The sequence below is a fragment of the Anolis sagrei genome, chromosome 4 (assembly GCF_037176765.1).
Source record: "Anolis sagrei isolate rAnoSag1 chromosome 4, rAnoSag1.mat, whole genome shotgun sequence".
NCBI lineage: Eukaryota > Metazoa > Chordata > Lepidosauria > Squamata > Dactyloidae > Anolis > Anolis sagrei.
The window spans coordinates 169,518,528-169,542,191 of record NC_090024.1 but is presented as its reverse complement, the minus strand read 5'-3'; the positions used below and the strand labels follow the sequence as shown (position 1 = coordinate 169,542,191).

General features: G+C 39.1%; 1 protein-coding gene across 1 annotated transcript; it reads right to left on the bottom strand.

The window, feature by feature from the left end:
* Positions 1–18,400: 18,400 nt before the first annotated feature.
* On the bottom strand, positions 18,401–20,674 carry LOC132773402 (CARD- and ANK-domain containing inflammasome adapter protein-like). Its single transcript, XM_060772652.2, has one exon. It carries the CDS (start codon positions 20,672–20,674, stop codon positions 18,401–18,403), a length of 2,274 nt encoding a protein of 757 aa, XP_060628635.2.
* Between the last annotated feature and the right edge of the window lie 2,990 nt (positions 20,675–23,664).

Genomic DNA, 23,664 nt, shown 5'->3' with positions numbered 1-23,664 from the left:
ATCTGGCAGTGTAGAAGGGGTGATAACAACTAGTAAAGCCCACTATTTGTTAGAAAAAGCAACTGGTGACTGAGGACTCTAACTTCACATGCATTTGCATTCACACCATGTGCTCTGTCTAGATACCAAACTCATATTTCCATCATCTTTCTTTTCCTTGTCAAAGTAGGATGCATAAAAGACATTCAGTTTGAATGTCTTTTATTTATACATTTATACATCTTGAAACCTACCTAAAGATATGACTTAGTTAAAATACCACACAAATTCCTAAATATAGTATTGTTTCATTAACAAAAAAATTGATACAATTTTTTCTATCATTTTGTGGGTGGGGGGGGGGGGGACACAATTCAACATGTTTCAACAGACTTTTTACTGAAATCTAACAATGAAATAAACAGGTGTAGCTTGCATAAGCAAACAAAAACATTCTGTGCCTTCCAGAAACTATGCTCCCAGAGATCAGACTATTACCAAAATGTACCTACAGGTGATCTTTGACTTTAATCTGCCTCTGGTTTTCTAAGGATTCCCATTATGGTGGCCTATACTATATATCTATTATTTCTTAACTTGCTGAACATAGCTGGTAAGAGAAGCTTATCTGCTTATTGTTTATTCAGGTTGCAGCTGCTGTTTACCTTGTCTGTTGTAGGCAAGCAGACACAACTATAGTATAGCAGCTAGAAAACGATCCCATTATTTTTGTGCTCCAACTCTATTACTTTGTTTGCTGCAAACATGCTACTCAGCACAGAAAGTCATTCTTTCTCCAGGAAATAAAGAAGTGTGATTGTTAGAGGCTGAGACAATCCTCTATCTAGTTCTTTCTGAGACAGTGAGATGACCTTTCTCCTCCCTCTTGTTATCAGGTCTTGCCTACCATTTCCGATCATAACAGCATTTAGTCTTCTCTTCCCTATCTACAAACAGTACCTTTGAACCACCTTGCTCGCCTCCTCACCCTTTTCCTGTTTCTCACCTGCTTCAGACCACAGCTTTTAAAGTGAGTCATGGCATTCCACATAAATATATGCTCACATCCTATGGCCTACATCCAAGTGACAGTTCTTACTACAGTAGACCCACTGAATCAATTGCTGGATACTATGTCAGCACATATATTAATTCCACTGGCTCAATGGGCCCACTTTCTTTCAGACTACTTTATGCCTATATCTCTTCCAGTCTCCTCCTCTCTGATACACAGAAACCAAGCTTACAGGAGCCTTTTGCATTATTAGAACAGTTAAAAATAAAATACTAGGGTACCACCCACATAGATACTATACTGCATAGGAAAACACGAACATTGCATATTTGGTCAACTACGTTACTATGAATGACAAACTCATCACTGAGCAACTGAATCCTGAATAGAGAAGAAAACATGCATGTAGTTTGAAGGCTGTTCTTCCAAACCAGGGGTTCTCAATCTCTGAGTCCCCAAGTGTTTGGGCCTACAACTCCCAGAAATCCCAGCTAATTTACCAGTTGTTAGGATTTTTGGGAGTTGAAGGCCAAAACATCTGGGGACCCACATGTTGAGAACCACTGTTGCAAACCAATGTGGACTCTCATGTGTTTCTGTTTCAGGTAGTGCATGTGGGCCCCAAAAGGTTGTAGGAACTGAAAAATGGCCTTCGGACCACTGCAGTTGCCCACCTCTATTGTAATGCTTCCAATAAGACCACAACATCTGGAAGATCTCAGTTTCCAACTCCTAGTCCAGGTGCCACATACTTCCAAATACCTCTTAATCAAGTCACCTCTGTCCCTATAAGACTTCTGTGTACAAATCAATTTCTGTAAATGTCCAAACTAGACCTCAAGTAAGAAAATACTAGCTTGAAACTGAAGCAGGAAGGCTGACTGAAATGTACAACAGGAGACAATGTTTTGAAATTTTCAATAGGCATGGCACCTATTTCAAATTATGAGAGTAAAGCTATTGCATATTTTCAATAAGTAAACATAATAATCGCTATGCCCTGTTGAGCATAAACATTCAGGTGACTAAGCATATTTCCATAAATTAAACTGAACAAATTTTCTTTGAAAGAAGTGCTTCAAGCAACATAATGTACACTAATAGAGGGCAATCCAGAGCCAATGTAATTTTAAGTAATGTCAACATATTCACTGACCATCAAAGTGACTACTTTGGGAAATGTTCATCACTATCAAATGAAATGAAGAAGGTATTTGACCAGAGTGGAACAGGAGAATTTGAAGCAAACTTTATTCTTAAGCTACAATGTAATTTTTTGTCAGAAATGACTTGATAGCTATGCCAAAGTAAGTTTGATGATGATGATGTAATAATGAATGCAGGAGCAAATGTTCTGTAGTGATTTACTGTGATTCACCTATCTCAATGGAAAAGGCTATTGACTAAAAACCACATCACAGTAATGCAGGTCAGTGGAGGGATTCACCACACAGCATGGTGGAAATTGGTGCCCCGAACCCTGCATTGCCTGTTGCACCTCTTAACTCATGGGGGGAGGGGTCCCTCCATTCTTCTTTATGGAACACGGGAAGACTCCCATGTTCTCAGGGACATCTCCTAGCACTCTGCTGGGACACTTCTTATACAGTGCTCTGCTAGAAGTTGCCTTATGTTGTGTGATGGCATCAGAGGTGTCAGCATTTTAGCAGCGTGCTAGAATGCTCATTTTCCCTGTGTGATGAGGTTGTATGTGAAGCTTTAAGGATTTCCTCAAGATGGACAAGAGGCAGTCCCCAAGTTACAGGCATCCGACTTACACATGACTCATAGTTAAAACTGGGGGTGAGACACAAGAAATTAGAGAAATCTACCCCAAGGATAGGAAAGTCATTCCTGTAAGAGTTATCAGAGGAAAAGAGGGTCTCCACTGAAGCTTTATCAACAATCCTTGTTTCCACAACAACCAAAAATTTCAAAATCCAATTATCACAGGGTCAGAAAGCGAGGTGAAGTCTTCTGAACAGGGTCAGATAGCCAAACCAACACCACAGGGGTGTTAAACCCTTTCCTATGCTATCCAAAGCGCTCACGCTCTCTCTCTCTCTCTATATATATATATTCTGGCAGGAGTTACATACAAATTCAACTTAAAAACAAACCTACAGGACATATTTGTTTGTAACTCGGGAAAAGTGTAGAGGAAAAGTGAACTTCCAATCATTCACATTTCTGGTTCTCTGAAATCAGTTTTTACCTGGTTTGTGGCTTAATAGAGGCAGCATTTCATTTCCTAAAAAATAGAAAGGCTGCACTATAAGACTTCTAGAATATCAACGGATTTTCTCTAAGGAGGGGCCATTATTCTAGATTACTTGTCACACAGCTCCCTCTGCTGGCTCTCCATGTCTCATAACAGAATGATACTATTAGAAAGTGATCTACAGGAATTCCAAAATCCTCTGAAGGAAAACAAATATTTGTTTGGCATTGCCACAATGACCTGAAAGAGTTTAAAATATGTATATCATGTTTCATTGGCCTGAAACTTTCCTAAATATAAATATCAAATTATTTATTCTGTTTTGTGATAAAATCCTAATGGAAAGTGACAGACTGCAAAGGTTTTGTTTGTTTGTTTGTTTGTTTGTTTTCACATGCTCCAGGTGGTAAATAAATACTTTAACAATGCAGCATTTGCTAATAACGGATAAGTCCATTTGGCTTTTGGTTCTAAACTTCCAATATGTGCAGTTAAGCAGCTTCTGCCTATCAGAACTTCAAAAAGTAGCTTTTTTTTTTTGGACTCAAACTTCTACATTCATATCACAGAACCATTCTGGAAACTGTAGTCCAAAAAAATAATTTTTCCAAAACATAATGATTTTGAGATTGGCTAGGTAATTTATCTGTTTAATTGCACCACAAGATTTTTGGTCCTAGTACATCATAAAAATGAATCAAGTCACAGTACACAAGACGGCTGATTTACTCCCCCCCTCTCCAACTGGAAAAGGTCCCCCTTTGTGACACATTTAAAATAATTAGAAACATGGAGGATGTTTCAAACAAATATTTACAGAGTTTATTGAATGGTGAGTGGTTTCAAGAAACATTTCTTCCCAATATTTTAGTTATATTATCCATCAAACATATCACAGCCAAGTATCTGTATACAGGCAGTCCCTGAGTTACAAACATCCAACTTACAAACAACTCATAGTTAAGGATGGGGGTGAGAAAACAGGAAGTGAGAGAAATCTACTCCTCGGAAGGAAATTCACTCCTGAAAGAGTTATCATGGGGGAAAGAGGTCTCCACTGAAGCTTTATTACAAATTCTTGTTTCCATAGCAAGCCATTTTTTTTTCAAAATCCAATTCTCACATGGACAGAAAGCAAGGTGGAATTTTCTGAAGAGGGTCACAAACAGCAAAACAAACATCACAGGGGTGTTAAGCCCTCCCTATGCTACCTAAAGAGTGTGTGTGTATAAAGGTAAAGGTTTTTCCCTGACATTATGCCCAGTCGTGTCCAACTCTGGGTGCTCATCTCCATTTCTAAGCCAAATATCCGGCATTGTCCAAGGTCATGTGGCTGCCATGACAGCATGGAGTGCTGTTACCTTCCCATTGGTGCAGTACCTATTGATCTACTCACATTTCAGGGTTTTCAAACTGCTAGGTTGACAGAAGCTGGGGCTAACAGCGAGAGCTCACGCCGCTCCCTGGATTAGAATCTGCAACCTTTTGGTCAGCAAGTTCAGCATCTCAGTGCTGAACTATATATGTGTGGGGAGGGGGCTGGTATTACACTTCACATGTATGTGTTCCAACTTACAAAAAAAATCAACTTAAGAACAAACCAACAGAACCTTTCTTGTTTGTAACTTGGGGACTGCCTGTACAGCTTTGCCATAGAAATCAAATAGATCAGTAATTTATTTCTGTACAATAGTACAGTATTTACAACACTGTCACTCACGTTTGCAATACAGATGTTAAGGGTTTTATGAAAAAGAAAAGCACCAGAAGATAATTATGACAATTCTCCAAAATAAAAGGCACAGTTACATGATGGAACATACTGAACATTTCAAAAGAAACAAACTATAGCTAATATAGTAATGACCTATACAGTTCCGGCCCAGCTTATCTGTCTGAACGTATCTCCCTCTACGCCCCACCTCGTAGCTTAAGATCGTGCAGGGAGGCCCTGCTCTCGGTCCCGCCAGCCTCACAAGTGCGCTTGACGGGGATGAGGGGCAGGGCCTTCTCGGCAGTAGTCCCACGCCTGTGGAACCCACTCCCCAGCAAGATCAGGTCAGCTTCTTCCCTCCTTTCTTTTAGGAAGAAGGTTAAATCATGGCTCTGGGATCAGGCCTTTGGACAGCAAGCATGATAGCACCTTGGATGTTGAACTGGGCTAGGCTGAAATTGGCTATATGGTTGATGACAATGTTTTTAACGTGTTTTTAACATAATGATTTATTTAATGCTTTAAACTGTTGCTATTTATGTTTAGATTTGTATTATATTGAGGCTTCGAATTGTGGCCAGTTTGTAAGCCACTCTGAGTCCCCCCTCGGGGGTTGAGAATGGCAGGAGAAAAATACTGGAAATAAATAAATAAATGTACAACAGTGATGAGAAAATAAGGAAAATGCTCCAAAAGCCATTTTCAAGCCTCCCTACTGCTTTCCACGCTCCCAAATCTATAGCAGTCCAATTCATAGTCTATGAATTTTAGGGGTTGTTACTGGTGGCCAGGAGATCAATCTTAGTTGTATTTGTTTAGTGTTTTGATAACTAAATAACCACATTCTATTCTATAACATACCATACTGTCTACATCTGTACAACCCCATTTATGATATGATGATCTGCTTAGTCCAATCTTATTTTGCTTTATAACTGTTTGTGTTGGAACAGATGGACACATATCAACAAGTGAGACACTCAGGACTGAGATTCTTCATAGAAATACAGAGACTACTGTTGTCAAAGTAATTTCCCTTTCTTTCAGCTCTCAGCAATATGCAATACAGCTCAGTTTATCAACTGTATGAGCATGCTTCCGGAACCCAGACTACTTGACATTGGAAATACACTGCTTGAGTGACACCTAAATGGCAAACAACCTGAGTAGTTCAACACTTGGTCCAAGCGGTATTGCTTCAGTTATGTTCAGAAACCAATATGATGCAGTGGTCGTATCCAAGTGGTGGGCCTCTAAATAGTTCATTCATCTCTCTGCCGTGCAATCATAATTTTCGAAAATGCGAAGTTATGTCAGAGATCAGATAGTTGATAGTAACAATCAGTTTCTTGAGCCACACTATAGTGATGCTGTCAGTCTCAAACATGGGAGCTTTGTTACAAAGTGAGCAATTACTCTTTTCAATACCACCATGTCAGCAGATCATTTGAACACATGCTATTTTCCTCAGTAGTATCATTCCACTCTTCATTACTGCACTTTTTGTAGATAGTAGCACTGTTTAAATAAATGGGTTTTCTAGCTGTTTCATGAGTTCTTCAGCAAGGAGACTATCAGCTATAATCCCCAAAGCCATCCTCCTAACCTCAAATAGCTAGTCTGAAATCTGAAATAGAAAAGTAAATGAACAAAAAAGCACTACTTACATGAGACGTGGGGGGAAATACAACCAGAAATCAATTGCAACTCTTTCAGTTTAAAAAAAATCATCTCTTTCAGACACACACATGCTAGAGATAACAAAAGTATGTGATGTCACACGACCAATACCTGTTGAAACTGGGGAAACTTTCAAAAGCAGCTGCAGCTATGCACTGGGGAGCTGTGGCGTACCGAAAACATTCTTGCTAAATCAACATTTCATTTACACATTTTAATTGAGCAGAAGCTACATCTTAAATCATTTGTTAACATTTTTAAATAAGCTGTCAAACAGATACAGGAAAGCCACTTGAGCCTAACCAAAATAATTCAAAGTATGTAACATTTGGACTAGTACACTGCAACCCCTGTACCCATGGGAGAAGTAACAATGTTTTTACATATGGACATGATTTTACATATGGATTTTACGTATGGGGAGAGTGCTGATGAGCTCTCTCTGTTAGCTCCAGCTCCCCATGTGGGGACATGAGAGAAGCATCCCATAAGGATGGTAAAACATCAAAACATCTGGGCATCCCCTGGGCAACGTCTTTGCAGATAGCCAATTCTCTCACACCAGAAGCGGCTTGCAGTTTCTCAAGTCACTCCTGACACAAAGAAAAAATCAGAATGGTTACCTGGCAAGCCTCTGTGATCACAAAGCTTGGTTTTCCAAGGCTCGTCAATGCACTCTAGGTGTGCTGACCCCTTCAGTTCCCCCAAATGTGGAACCTGATTGCATAATTAGGGCTCACCATTATCCACACTTTCATGTTTCTGTGGTAAGTTCAGAATTGATAATACAAGAACTCCAGAAAGGTATGGGAAACTCAATATTATTTTTTTTTAAAAAAAAAAATTGACCAAAAACTGCACAGTGAATTAATGCCATACAGTAAGACTCAAATCTGATGCTTTTAGGAAATCTCATGCCACAGCGTGGGAAAATCCATGAGATAAGTTTCAACTGCTGGTTCTCTGCATATTTCTCTGACAATAAACCTCACTGAACACAGAGAGATATTTGCACTTGTATAAACATCCACATATTTACTATTCTGACATTATTTCTGTATATATCACAGGGGAGAAGTGAAGCAATGCAAAACACACTGCCTGCCTGGCTATCAGCAAAATGCAATTTATTTAATGTGTACAGAAGACCCTAATATTGCTTACTTTTCTCTTTCTAATATGGTATTTCTACCTATTTTCCTTCTTGAGTTTCAGCTCCTTGACATCCATTTGATTTTTCTCTTCCATGATGTCGGAAGGATGAAAAATAATGCTCCAGTTAGTAAAATCTTTGCAAGGCTCTCGACCACAATACCAACCAATATGAAAGGTCCTACTCTTCAGATTCACTGACTTCAGAGGTGCATGACTGCTATCTTCAAAGCATAAAACTGCAAGTCTCTGGTGCCTCAAATCTACTTTCACTGAAACTCAAAAATAATATAACATTGGAAAGAATATCAATTATTCCATGCCAATTAACTCTCTGCCAATGCAGGAAATTCAGTGTAAATGTAAATCAAATACAGTGTCTGCTAAAGAAAAAGAAAAATGTATTGTCAAAGGCTTTCATGGCTGGAATCACTGGGTTGTTGTAGGTTTTTCAGGCTATATGGCCATGATCTAGAAGCATTCTCTCCTGACATTTTGCCTGCATCTATGGCAAGCACCCTCAGAGGTTGTGAGGTCCTCACAGCCTCTTAGGATGCTTGCCATGGATGCAGGCGAAAAAAATCAGGAGAGAATGCTTCTAGAACATGGCCATATAGCCCGAAAAACCTACAACAACCCAAAAGAAAAATGCCTTCCAAGTACACAACTCTTACCATTATGAAGTTCTTCATAATGCTCAGTTGAAATCCCCTTTCTTGTTATCTGAACTCAGTGATTCTAGTCCTGTACTTTGGAGGAGAAAAAAACAAACAAATGTGTATCATCTTCTACGCAGGAGCACTTAAAACATGGCTATCAATGACCATCTATCAATTGTTTTGTCTCCATTGTGAAACACACCCAGATTTTTCAAAGGGCTTGGCTCCCCGACTCTTTATCTTTATCACATTCCGCTGGACATATTCCAATTTGTCAATATATTTCTTAAACTGGGATGCCCAGAAACTAGATGCAGTATCTCTGATAAAGTCTGACCTCACTAAATATGTGTATTACTGTTTTTTATTGTGTCAGAAGCAACTTGAGAAACTGCAAGTCGCTTCTTGTGTGAGAGAATTGGCTGTCTGCAGGGACGTTGCCCAGGGGGCGCCCTGAAGTTTTACCATCCTTCTCTCATGTCCCCACATGGGAAGTTGGAGCTGACAGATGGGAGCTCATCCCACTCTCCAGATTCGAACCGCCGATCTTCAGGTCAGCAGTTCAGCTGGCACAAAGGTTTAACCCATTACATCACCACGGCTCCTTATACCGTAGGATATCACTATGCATATGAAATGTGTTCCTTTTTAAATAGAACATGAAAAGCATGAAATAAAATCAGTGCAAGAAATCAGTGATGATTGCAATTCTTTTAACAATTCCCAACATGTAAAATAGCAAACATATATTTTACATATGAATTTATACTTCTAAAGGTATGAAACATAGATTCCTGGAGCACATTAGCACATGTATCTTACCCTTCGGGCAAACCTTTTAGCAGATTTTGTCCTACTTATTATGACGTTACGACATCCCAATTTCAATCAGCAAATTACATCTTCCATTTAATAAATGTTACCTTTTTGTTCACTTTTTAAAACTTTCCTTCACTTCATGACACATTTTTTTTCTAGAAATGACTTGTTAAACAAACAGGATCTGGAATGTAATAAGGATCTTAAATAGCTTGATTAATGAGGCTTCTGCACACCAATATTTTCATAATTAATGACTTCTTGCATTAAAAATCACACCACAACGAATGACTGGTTATGTTAAGTACATAATAGGGGTGTGCAAAACTTCATTTTTAATTAGCAAGTCATATCTAATTTCTAAGTTTCACATATTCAAATGGATATTAAAAAATACAAGGGAGCGGGAACACAAAAATCAAAACTCACCCAATGCTCTTTCGTTTGAATTCTGTAATGCTCAGAAGCCTATCAAACTCAGTTTCATTTTTCGTACAAGAGAGGCAAAGCCAAAAAAGGCTGCCATCCTATTTAAATTAATGGCCTCTTGCCATTAGGATAGAAAAGCAGTAGAGCGGGACAAGCTGAGTGAGCTGGGAAAGAGACTGAGAGAGCACAGAATTCTGAGAAACATAGTTTGGGAAGGCGAGGAGCCCTAGGGCAGAGGATTTAAAAGGCCCTGCCCTAAACTACATTTCCCAGAATTCGGCTCACCATCAGATAGCTCCAATTCGGATAGGGAAGAGATTTTTCCCTCCTAATAGAGTTCCAATAAATGGTTGAATCTGCAAAGAGGAGGACTGACTGATACTTCAATACAAGTAGATCAGTGCTGGGTTGGGAAGAAATCCCCAAATTGAAATTCTATTAGTTAATATGGGATACATTCAATGAGATAGCTGTGGCTTAAAAAAAAGAAAACCAAACGTTTTTGTCAAAACTTTTTTAAAATTTCCCAAAAATCAGTAGATGAATATTTCTGAAACTTGGGGGGAATTATCTCCTGTTATCTTGTGTCCATGTATAGAAAATTCAAGGAGATAGCTCTTTGTGGGTTTTTTTAAATGTTTGTAAAACCTTTGAAAATTTCCCAAAAATCTGTGGATGAGTGAAACATTCTGAAACCTGATGTGCTAACCATGGTAAATGTGTTCTATAATTGTAGCAAGTTTCATGCGAATATCTCTAACAATGAGAAAGAAAGGTGCCCCTGAAGTTTCCCATTGTCACAATTAATTACTTAATGAAAAATAACAAAAAAGTAGCTAACTCCTTATAATTACAATAAAGATCCCATCCAATTTCAAAAACACGTTAGAAACAATTTTCCCCACCCCCTAATTTCATAATGAGTATTGAAAAAAAATTATTGATCACACAGGCCTATTACATAATCCACTATCCTACATATAGCATGTTTCAAAAAGATGGACCTAGGACTTCGTCCCATTAGGAGGGAAGCGAGGAAAATCAGGGGGAACCGTTTTCTTTAGCATTACATTTCATGCATTTCTGTGTTGCTTACAACCAGATAATTACTGCCTCCCTCAGCAAATGTGCTACTCCTATTGTTTTAACAGCAATTACCTGTTCCATTTGTCTTCATAAAGTACAGTACAACAGAGACATCCGATGACAGTTGCCATCACACCGTCACATACTCACCTTTCACCGCTTCCAAACAAATTGAGTGTTCTGGAGTCAATAGTTAAATATGCCAAAAATGCTTGTTTCTAGACATTTTAAAACCAGAGACCCACGGACAACCCCCAGAAGTAGTCTTGTGTCATTTGATGAGCTCCGCGAGGCTCCATTTTTAAAGTTTGTAAAACCTGGGTTGATGAGGTCCCTAATTTGAAATCAGTATAACTCTACCACCACAATCCACCCACAAATGAAACTCTTACCACTTAAAAGGGTGGGACATAGAGTTTCAAATGATTACTGCTAGATGTCCCTTCCAGTGCACAAACAACCCCTGGACTCAATCATTTACAAGATGGTATCTCCACAAAGCAAGGCCTAATGCAGAGTTATTTTTAAGATTTGTTTCTGGATCAAAATGTTTAGTAAATCTTGATAACCCATTTAATTGTTTGTAACTTTTTGTATTAATTGTAATATGTTGCTATTGTGAAATATATTGCTTTGAAATATATTGCTTTTGAAACACCTTGTAGAATCTTGAGTTTTAATACTATTGACCTCAATCTAATTGTTCATCCCAAACCATCAAGACTTTATGAATGAATGGAACTCTTGTTGACAGAGCAAGTTCTCATTAATTTTATATAGTTGGGACTAACAGTCGGACTAAGCCCTTATTTTGTATACGATTGTTAAGAAACAACTCTTTTTTTTAAAAACTGCAGCTTAGAATTGATACCAGTTGTACAAATTTTCGTAAAGTCCTTCTAGCAGATGTTGATCAAAGAGTCACACTTGAAGATTAGAGGTTCATAGAGATAGTATTTTAATCAAATCTGCAAATAATCAAACCCACAAAAGTCAAACCCACAAATATGGAGGGCTGACGGTAATTACAACAGTTATTTAGAAAGAAGAAAGTAGCACCCGAAGTAAGAATTAGGGTTCAGAGATTGACAGTCATTTTTAGGCATTACCAGTAATGAGTGGCATTTAAGAGTCTGAATTAACCAGGAGTGGGTTGTGTAAGAGTGTGAGCTGTGTCCCAAATGTATTAAATAATTATGGTGTTTTTCTATTTGATAAATATTGTTTTTGTATTATATTATATTATAATTTAGATTTATACTCCATTTCCACTCTACAAAAGAGATTCAAAGTGGCATACAGAAAAACCAAATGAAATATAATTTGAAACCAAAAAATATACATAATAATACAATAATAATATGCTTTATTTATATTCCACCCTTCTCCCCTAGGGGACTCAGAGCGGATTACAGCATTTACATACATAGGCAGACATTCAATGCCTTTACAATGATATACAATGGGACACACAAACACAAACAAAGGCAGAGGCTTCACCTTTCATTTCCGACTTTTGTAGGTGGTGCTCATCTCTGCATCTAGGAGGTGCTTTCTCCATTTTCAAGCCTTTTCCTGCTGAAGCAATACCTATTTATCTACTCACATTTGCATGTTTTCAAACTGCTAGGTTGGCAGGAGCTGGAGCTAACAGATGGGAACTCACCCCATCTTGCAAATGCAAACATTCAGGTCAGCAGTTCAGCCAACCTTCAAGTCAGCAGCACAAGGGTTTAACCCATTGCACCACAAAGGAAATTGTTAAAATTCTTAAAAACTAATTAAAACTTATTCAAGACAATGTTTTTATGAGCCAATGCAGAGTAGGCAAATGGCTGCCCTTAAGCCACATACAGTTTGCCAAGCTGTTTTTGCAGCACTGTCCCTTCTCAAACTTTTCACTCTGAAAGAATTCTTGAAATCCTCTTCATGTATTAGGAAATCTATGCATAAAAAGTATAGCTGCAACTCAAAGAATTATTTCAATCATGATCTCCTGCAAAACCCATAGCAAACTCTCACAGAATCCTGGTTGAAAAACACTAGCACATAAACACACCCATGCTCTCCTGTTTCAAGCAAAAGGAAGTCTGGTAGTTGCCAGGAGCAGTAATTCTCTTTTAAAAATTAGGTTGAAGTACCCTCTTATAAAATGCCAGTTTTGTTTAGCTTTTATAGTATATTAAGCCACAAAACCCTCAGAGGGGGTCGGAGAAATAGAAAACTGGCCTCAGTGAACTTGACAACTCCAATACAATTCTTCAATGCATAAAGCAAATATAGATGGCAATTACTCAAATTATAAATAGTCTGGTGTTTTGAAGTAAGTGGTTCATTTACATAAGATTTACTTACTTCTCCCAACAAAGGATTCCCCCAGGCAAGAAGCAACCAGGCTTTGAAGCTGCAAGGCTATTCAGTGCTAATCAAGGTGGCCAACTGCAATATTTGCACTTTCCTCAAACAGACAAGAGTTCTTTCTCCTGCCCTAGACATTCCACAGATATATAAACCCCACTTGCTTAGTTTCCAACAGACCTCACAACTTCTGAGGATGCCTGCCATAGATGCAGGTGAAACATCAGGAGAGAATGCTTTTGGAACATCGCCATACAGCCCAGAAAACTCACAGCAACCCATAAGACAAATGGTTTATTATTAACATACACATAAAAGACACTTGATATTTAAAATTTGTGAGTCCTGCAATAATCAATGATACATTCGATTTAACTTATTAGATCACTGCAAATTGTTTGGGAAAATCAGGAAACACTCCTACCAGTTCACTCTCACTCCTTATGTGAAGGACTATACTAGTCCTCAGGCCTGTAGCGAGGGGGTGGTTTTAGGGGTTCAAACCCCTCCCGAAATGTTTCAGATTTTTTTTTAAAAAAAACCTGGTTTACTCATGAATTTTAAGTGGTTAACCAAATCCCCATGCTAAGTCTATGAGATGCAAAAAATTAAGAGTCCCTCCAGAATTGCAAGCACTATTTCAAGCAAATAGTGACAATTTATTTACACTGTCATTACTTGCAGCAATAGGCGATGTAGTGAAGCAACCAAGTTGGGTGTGTGTGTGTTGAATGCTCTCATTAAGGAGGCCAGACTTGGTGGAGGTGGTTGACAGGGTCAGAGCTACAGGCTATGGAAGGCTGCATTGCCCCCTGCTGTGCTCTTTGCTTCAGCGTGAGCTAGGAGGCAGGTTTCACCCTCCCCCCCTGAAATTTTCAACCCTCCCCGAAATTTTCAAACTCCCCCCCCTGAAATTGTCAACCCTCCCCGAAATTTTTTTCTGGCTACGGCCCTGCTAGTCCTGCTCCACAACTGCACCACTGAGCCAGGACATAGGGGAGGATTACATTGTTCTTCCCTCTCTGACAACTCATCTATGCTGCATTCTCCAAATGGAAATAGCAAGCAACAAAGGGTGCATCTGCACTGTAGAACGAATGCAATTTGAATCCAAAGACCTCTTTTTCTTTCTAAGCTTACTCACTATGCGGATATTTCTTCTTAGCCAACCTAGCGCCATCTAGTGTTCAGTCTTGAACTTGCAAGCTTTAAAAAAAGACTGGGCTTCACATTTTCAGTTTTTGACAGCCCTCTGGTTCTGGCCTGTCCAATAAGCAGAGGAGGCCTTCAGCTGTTGCTTTTTCCCTGCTTGCATCCCTCAATGTCCTCTTCCAAGAAATTAAAAGGGTCAGAGGACGTTGTGCTGCATAGAGGAAGGATGGATCTCAGTTCCTAGCTAAAAAGTCTCTCTTCCTTGTTTTTTTCCAGCCTCCACAGAGGTGCAAGCAATATGAGAAGACATTGTTATGCTGTTGGCATCAACCGAATGCTGCAATTGTCTAGACCTGTGTATCTCAACATGAAGGTCAGTACCCCCGTGGGGTCACAAGGGGGTGTCAGAGGGGTCGCCAAAGACCATCACAATATTTTCTATTTGTCATGGGGGTTCTGTGTGGGAAGTTCAGTCCAATTCTATCGTTAGTGAGGTTCAGAATGCTCTTTGATTGTAGGTGAACTATAAATCCCTGCAACAACAACTCCCAAATGTCTATTTTCCCCAAACTCCACCAGTGTTCACATTTGGGCATATTGAGTATTCATGCCAAGTTTGGCCCAGATCCATCATTGTTTGAGTCCACAGTGCTCTCTGGATGTAAGTGAACCACAACTCCAAAACTCAAGGTCAATGCCCTCCAAGCCCTTCCTATATTTTCTGTTTGTCATGGGAGTTCTGTGTGCCAAGTTTGGCTCAGTTCCATCATTGGTGGAGTTCAGAATGCTCTTTGATTGTAGGTGAACTATAAATCCCAACAACTACAATTCCCAAATGATAAAATCATACCCAACCCCACCAGTATTCAGATTTGGACATATTGGGTGTTTATGTCAAATTTGCTTCAGTGAATGAAAATGCCTCCTGCATATCAGATATTTACATTACGATTCATATCAGTAGCAAAATTACAGTTATGAAGTAGCAACAAAAATAATGTTATGGTTGGGGGTCACCACAACATGAGGAAATGTATTAAGTGGTTGTGGCATTAGGAAGGTTGAGAAACACTGGTCTAGACCAAGGTTAAAGGTTTGCCCTGACCAGCAGTGCAACATGAACATAAATGCTATTTCATGCACTACCACTTGTACAATGGTGAAACTCTGCGCTACTATTGAAGTCAAGCACTGCAATCCACTACAATTCTAGACCTTTTTTTATTCTTCACTTAATTCACCATTTTCCTTTGAAACAAAATCAGCAGGGTTCAACACTTCTTTTTCCCCAACGTGCTGTCACATTTAGTTGGTTTTTAAGAATGGCATGAGAATTAAACTGTCTTTAATAATGAAAACACATCTTAAAGCCTTGCCTGCCACCAACATGAGTACTTAGCAATCTATTGTAACACTGCTCTTGGGGGGGGGGGGGGGGGGAGAGAAGGAGAGAGAGAGAGAGAGAGAGAGAGAGAGAGAGAGGATGGAATAACAGTGTAATAAATAAATCAAAATATAGATGTGGTAATCTGGCTTCAGTATGAGTAGGATAGACAGCCAATGTAATGTTTCCATTAAAAACCCATTACAATACATTGTGTATAAACCATCCAGTGTACTTCATTACTGTTCCTGGAAACCAAACAAAGAAATATTGCTCTAATGCAAAAATGTGGTAACTGGCTTTGGCAGCAGTTTTATTTAGTTGTGTAGGTACATGTACACATGTGCATGTGTGAATATGCTTGATAGAGAACTTATTTCCTTGCGTTGAATGTGGCACTCAGTAGGTCATACGGGAATGCATACAAACTGTAGTGAATTCTTTTCGTCATGAGTATCAGTACAGTATAGAAAAGCTTCATCTATAAACACATGGTTTCTTATTTTAAATGTTTTATTTGTAGTCATGTTTTTAATTCCATATTTTCCTCCCACTCAAATTGAGATGTTCAAAACAGTCAACATTATTTATAATAAGATTTTTAAAGAACAGAATCAAACAGTAGTCCATTAAAGAGGCAATGCAAATAAATCAATAAACAAATATTCATATTTCTCATATGTTATGATATCTTATTTCTAGACTATGCCTCTTAAACATTGGTGGTCAAGCCATCATGAATCCATAAACGACTTGTGATATATTATACTTCATGTCTTCTTTATTACATACTCTCAGCCGATTGTTCGACACCCGTTTGTTGTTGTCTTCCACTGTTAGATTTCTATGGTAGTTCAATACAATTAGGGAAATAATAATACTTAAGGAAAAATAGAAACAGTAGAGTCTTGCTTATCCAACCTTCGCTCATCCAACGATCTTATCCAATGCAGTCTGCCTCTCGCTTGGATCCACAGCTGATTCAATACATTGCGATGTTTTGGTGCTAAATTCGTAAATAGATTAATTACTACAAAACGTTACAGTGTATTGAACTGCTTTTTCTGTCGATTTGTTGTAAAACGTGATGTTTTGGTGCTTAATTTGTAAAATCATAACATAATTTGATGTTTAATAGGTTTTTCCTTAATCCCTCCTTATTTTCGCTTATCCAACGTTCTGCCAGCCCATTTATGTTGGATAAGCGAGACTCTACTATAATCAAATGCAAACTAAAAAGCTCAGAGCTCAGATTCGAGTGCTAGGCAGGTCGTGCACAACAGAATCCAGACTCAATGATTCCCAGTTCAAATAGTACAAGGTTTGATAATGTGTGGCCCTTGCAATGTAGAACTTCAGCCCTAACCAGAAAAAACCTAATTGTAGAGGATAATGGGAAGCAGAGTCCAACAACATCTGGAGGAGCACATGTTCAATCTCCACCACTGAAAGAAAAGGCACAAAGCCTATAGATTAATAGCACACATTTCAGCGACTTGTACAATAAAGATAGAGATGGGAAAACTTAACAGCAATACTTATGCTTTTACAAGAAATGATATGAGAAAATGCACACATCATTAAATTGGGTTTCATTATCAAAATTTTTTAAAGATAATTTCTTACAGGTGAGTAAACAGGATCAGCGTGGTTAGTACTTGGATAAGAAACCATCAATGAATGCCAGATGCTGCAGGCAAAATTTTAGATGAAGGAATTGGCAGAACTACATCTGGGTATGCCTTGCCTAAGAAAACCTATGAAATTCATATGGTCTTCATAAGTCAACAGACAACTTGAGAGGACAGTGTTGTGGTTTAGGGGAGCTTTCCCTTGCCTTCCTCTGAAACTGATGCCCCTTCTATACTGCCCTATATCCCAGGATCTGATCCCAGATTATCTGTTTATCCCAGATTATATAGCAGGGGAGACTTATATAATCCAGTTCAAAGCAAGCAACTTAGGATCAGATCCTGGGATATAAGGACAGTGTTGAAGGGGCCTGAGAGGATGTGACTTGGTCAATGTCACTTAGAGTGCCTCTACACTCTAAAATTAATGCAATTTGACACTTTGACTGCTATGGTTCAATGCTATGGATCTTTAGCTGTCTCTGCCACAACAAATTACAACTCCCATGCTTCTGTTGTATTGAGCATGGCAGTCAAAGTAGTATAGCTGAACCTCCAGTAGGTCTATCTAGTTGAAAAGAGATATGAACTCTCGTCTTCAGAGTTATAGTCTAATGCTCAGCAAGTACATAATGCTGGCTCTAATGAAGACACAGCAACACAATCACACACACAATGCTTTCTGCTTTCAATCATCTCTTTTTGTAATACCAATATCTATTGAAGACCACTATGAACCTATCTAAATCTCAACACATTTCAGTAATATGTCTTTTCATTTGAGCCAATGTTCTGCTGGCCCATTTATGTTGTATAAGCAATACTCTACTATATTTCTAAATACTCATTCACACACTAGATGTATTAAGTTCATCATATAATATCTCGAAGTGCCAACAACCCTTAGTTACAGCCAACAACATTTGGAGGATTACATGATTCCCAGTCTTGCAATAATTTGACCTGAATACCTGCCAGATAAAACTATTAAAAGCAGCAGCTTTTAACAGTTTGATTTTAATAGTTACCAGGGAGTTGTTGCATGAGGTCTCCTTTCTCCTAGACATCTGTATGAGACAGTGGTAGGAAACATTTATTACATAATTCCTTTCTTTGCATACTTATCTTATCAATAACATTTTCTTTTTCAAAAGAGTAACAATTTGAGCTTGTTGATCAGTAGGGCTAGATTCTGCCGTCTGCAGCGGAGTTTTCTTCAGGCTATTGGTAGCTTGTAAATTAACCTTTTCTCCAGCTGACCAGTTGACTAGTGTGTTTACACAGTTAAAATGACCAGTTTTGCAAGCACAGTGCAATGGGGTATCTTTATTGTTGTCCAAAGCATTGATGGCCGAGCCATTACTCAAGAGGTAATGTATCATATCACTGTGTCCATATTCTGCTGTAAGATGCAGTGGTGTCTTTCTCCAAATATTTTTGTCATTGATATTTTTATAGTTCCCAGCAACCAACAGAGCTTTCAATGTCTCCATGTTACCACTGATGGCTGCATAGTGTGCAGGGATGCAGCCATCCATGTCCTTGGCCCCAAATCTAGACTTTTTAGCCAATAGTGCTCTTATGGTGCTAAGATGGCTTCCTATGGATGCAAGATGTAGTGGTGTTTTTTTCTCTTTATCAGTTGCATTTGGATCAGCGTTTGAACCAAGAAGAAGTTCCACCAGAGCAGTATGTCCCTTTTCAGCTCCAAGATGCAGAGGTGTCTTTGACTGTTTATCCTTCAGGTTGACCTTGGCCTTGTTCTGCAATAGCTTCTGAGCAACCTCAGTATGTCCCTTGTAACTTGCAAGGTGCAATGGAGTGTGCAATTCTTTAGTAACTGGATCTATTTTAGCTCCTCCTTCAATCAATACATCTACCAAGGCTCCTTTATTGTGAAATGCAGCAACATGGAGGGGACTTTGATCTCTCTGACCTGTGATATTGGGATCCATTCCTTTGTGTAGGAGCATTTTGGCAATGGAAGTACCTCCAGCTTGAACTGCCAGGTGTAAAGCACTTCTTGAGTCAGGGGTCTTCTCTTTCAAGCTGGCACCCTTTTCAATGAGAATTTTAGCTGACTCCATCTTCCCCATTTCACATGCCACAAGCAATGGTGTGTACTGCATTTCGTTGTGAGCATTTATGTCTGTACCTCTTTCGATTAAAGCAGCTATGATGCCATGAAGGTTTTGCTCTACAGCTTTAAAGAGAGCTGACACCATTGTTTCAGGTGACATTTCATTGGCATATTCAAGCAATAACCTGAAGAGAGATTGGTTGTTGCTATTAAAGGCAACATCAATTATGCTGGAATCAACCTTGGCTCCACCTTCCAGCAAAACTTTGACTGTCTTCTCCAATCCCCGAGACACAGCATAACCCAGAGCAGTCTGTCCTCTCTCATCTTTGGCATCTATCAAAGCTCCATTCTTCAAAAGCATTTTGACCAGGTCACTGTCATTTTTTAGGGCAGACATGTGCAGAAAGTTGTGTCGATTCTTGTGTCGTCTTGCCTCTTCCTCCAGGATGCTCTTCAGGACGTGTGTGTGGTGGTTCTGATTGGCCAAATGTAAAGGGGTTTTACCTTCTTGATCTAAGCTGTACATATCGGCACCAGCTTGGAGCAGCATTTTCACAGCTTTTTCATGACCTTCCTCAGCAGCTCTGTGGAGTGGAGTTCTTCCTTTTTTATCCTTTACTTCCAGCTTGGCACCTTTGCTGATTAAGTAGTCAATTATTTCAGTGTGGCCATGAGCGGCTGCAATGTGTAAGAGGGTTTCATTTGCAGAGTTCACTGCATTAACCTCATTCTCCTTTAGGTATTTTTCCAAATCAGAAAGATTACCTTTAGCAACAGAATGAAAAACATTAGGAGATTTAAGACCAGGGTCTATGGATTTCACTGTTGCTGAAACTTGTTTTTCTTTATGCTTGACTCGTACTAGTTTCTGTGGTTTCACCAGTATCTGCCTAGGGCTATCTTTCTTCTCTTGCTGAATATCCTTGTCTTTTTGAACCCATCCTTTATCTTTCTCAAGAAGGTAGCCTATCAGCTGCCTTCTTGCATCTCCAATTTTTGCATTCACATCGCTGACATAACCCCTGATCTGGTTGTACAGATGTGGTTCAATCTCTTTCAGACATGGATAAAAGAACAGCCTGCAGGCTCGCTCACCTTGAGAAGCCAAGATATCCAAAACCCGAGAATTCTTTGCTCTTCTTGTTCTGTAGTAGGACAAGACCAATTTTTTCTCTGGGGTAAAAATGCCATATTCTATCAAGCAGTTGAGAAGGTGATCAGGATTATTTATGCCTTCTACAAGTTCATTCTTTTTCATTCTCAGTACTTCTGTGGCATACGGATTTATGAACATACTCATTGTATGCATCATGCAGATTATTTATCCTAAATCCATTAGGCATTCCTTTGCAGGTCAATATCTACCAGAGAAAAATGTTCATCATTACAAAGGACAGTTCAAGCTGCTTACACAAACACCATCCTGGTTCAATTGGAAACCTCTGGAGCCACCATGGACAAAAAAGAAAAGGAGAGAAGGAAAGCATAAACTCTTCACCTTTCTTGTGCAATGCTGTTGCCTTCTGATCCTCTTTTCTATTGCTTAACAACAGACTGAGTTGACAGATGTAAGAAAACAAAACAAAACTCAGCAGACATATTCCAGTAAATGTGGCAGCGTTGTAGATTCTGTAGATAAAATGAGGAGGAAAACTGTGTTTTCAAAACTGGTAGCTAAGCTATTGATGGAACCGAAACTTTTTTCCCCTGTGTAGCCCATCTGTCAAACTTGTCAGAAGAAAACCAGCAGGCTAGATACTGTTGCTATGTAATTAGGCTTTGTGTAATGTTAAGATAAACTTGCATACTCCTGAGTTAGTTACACAAAGGCATATCACACAGTGCTTGGGAGCTGTGGTGCTATGTTGCCAAACAAAAACAATCCACATAAGAGTAGTGATAAAAAGGTAAGTTTCATGTTCCAAAGATTTTAAGTTGTCAAACACTGTAGACATACTACAGGATAATATAGTCTTATTGCTGTGATAGAACTTTAATACTTGTCACATAATCAAGAAATATGACTCTAAGCCCCTGCCTTAAACATGTAGTATTTTTTTCAATGCTATGAGAGCACAATTTTTTGTGTTTTCATAAAGGAAAAGTTGAGAATGTGTCTGACCTCAAGGTGGAATATATTATAACAATTTGAGGATTTTCAGATGTGGGCATTGTGGTGATGGTTTGTAAAGCCCCATCTACACTGTCATACAATGCAGTTTCAGAATGCAGTTCAGCTATATTGAACTGGATTATATGAGTCTATACTGCCATATAAAGCATTTAAACTGCATTCTAAAACTATGTTATATGGCAGTGTAGATGGGGTCTAAGAAAGCAGGGCATTTAAAGTATGTCAGGAGGGAAACTATGATGCTCTACACCAGCATTCATTCACATGATAGTGTCTCCTTGTAGATTGCATACACGCACACACACACACAGGACAGTAGTGGTCGGAAGACCACTTCTAGTCTCACAGATACATTTGTTATTTCTTATCATGTTCCTTCAAGAGGTTTGCAAGCCTGCCGTAGGCTTTTCCTGGTAAAATTTCTTCAGAGGTGATTTGCCATGATTTTGCTGACAAGGTCAAAACAAAGCTTAGAGAGGCAACACATTTTGTTTTAAAAGATAAGCTACACATACTTCCTGGGGCACAAGCTCTCCCCTTTAAAATAAAAACAATGGGCTTCTTGGAGCTGTTGGGCAAGAGGACTGAACAGCTCGTCTTCCCATGAAGCTTGTTTTCTGCTAGCTTCTGACCCTGATCAGTGCCATAAAAACAGCAGACACAAACACGTATAAACACCCAGCATCTTGAGAAGTACAGCCATATATAATGTCCATAGGCCATTATTATTATTATTATTATTATTATTACCTCATTTTCCCCTCAGTGTTGGGACTGAAAAATATCGAAGGTTAAAATAACTACTGTATATACTCATGTGTAAGTCATGGACAAGTTTTCGTGCCAAAATTATGGATTTTGATGTGATCCATGAATAGGTCATTCTGCAGAGAGAGGAAAGCACAAAGCAGAGAGAGTAGATGGGGTTGCTGCTTCTTTTGGGTTCTCAGGGACAAACTTTTGCCATTCTACTCAGAGATAATTCCTCCTTTTATGTATGAGCATTGAAATGCAGTGTTTTCACTTATCCATGGACACAGAGATCTAGGCTTTTGACTTAAATTTGTAGACATATTCATGAGTATATAGAGTATAATATAGGCAAAATCAACAAAAGTCAACATTAACAGTCCTATCAACTCACAGAGGGCTTCCATGAACTTCTAACAATTAGAACAATTCACCACTGTATCACCTATATCATGAAACATTGTGAAAAGTGATGCACAGCATCAGTGACTTGGAGAGCAATGCCCCCCGTCACTCTCAGAACTGTCCAGACAGTATCTTTATCCCAGGAGCTTCTGCAGCAATCAGGAGGGTAGCCAGATGCCATTCTCTGTAAACCCGAAAATAATCGCAACAAAAGGCAAAAATCATGAGATTTCCAGGTATGGGAACATCGTGAGTTTTAGCCAAATATCCAGATCTTTGCATGTCTGTATGTCCTTGCAATAAAAAATAATGGGATTTTTTATTTGGTTTTGTTCCCGGGTTTTAGATGCTTGTTCCTGATTGGTCAGTTCCTTAAAAGAAGGTAACACTTGAGTAGAAGGCAAAAACTTTGTTTGTGTGCCAGAAACTTCATGAAACGTGTGGAGGACACATTTTCTCTGGCCAGACAAAGCTGTGGCCCCCTTAGTCAATGTTGTATGCATATATCTTTTCACAAGAAGATAAGGACAGCCATGTATAACCCAGGAACATCACCCTGTTGTTCTATGCCACTAGTACACTACTAAACCCATCTGGACAAATGGCCAGGCAGCCTGCAAAAAGTGACAATAATTACAAAGTTCTGTTCCTAGCTTGAAAGTGTATGTTCCTGTTCCATTGTGTATTGCTGACTTGGACAGAAGTAGTCCTAACCTGAAAACATTTGTTTGGCAGATACTTTATAAAACATGTGGAGGGCACAGCTGCAGATATGCGGATATGTGGATGTCTGCCTATCCGCATATCCGGGCATCCGAACCTCCAGGGTTTTTTTACTACAAGCTGAAGGAGGGACATTGAAGTGCTAGAGAGGAAAATAAATACTGAGAGCCCAGGTCATGCTGGTAGCTAATAGGAACAGCCATGTATAACCCAGAAACAGGACCCTGTTGTTGGATGCCATAAGTACACAAGCAAATCTGTCTAGACCAATGGCCAGGCAGTCAGGCTGT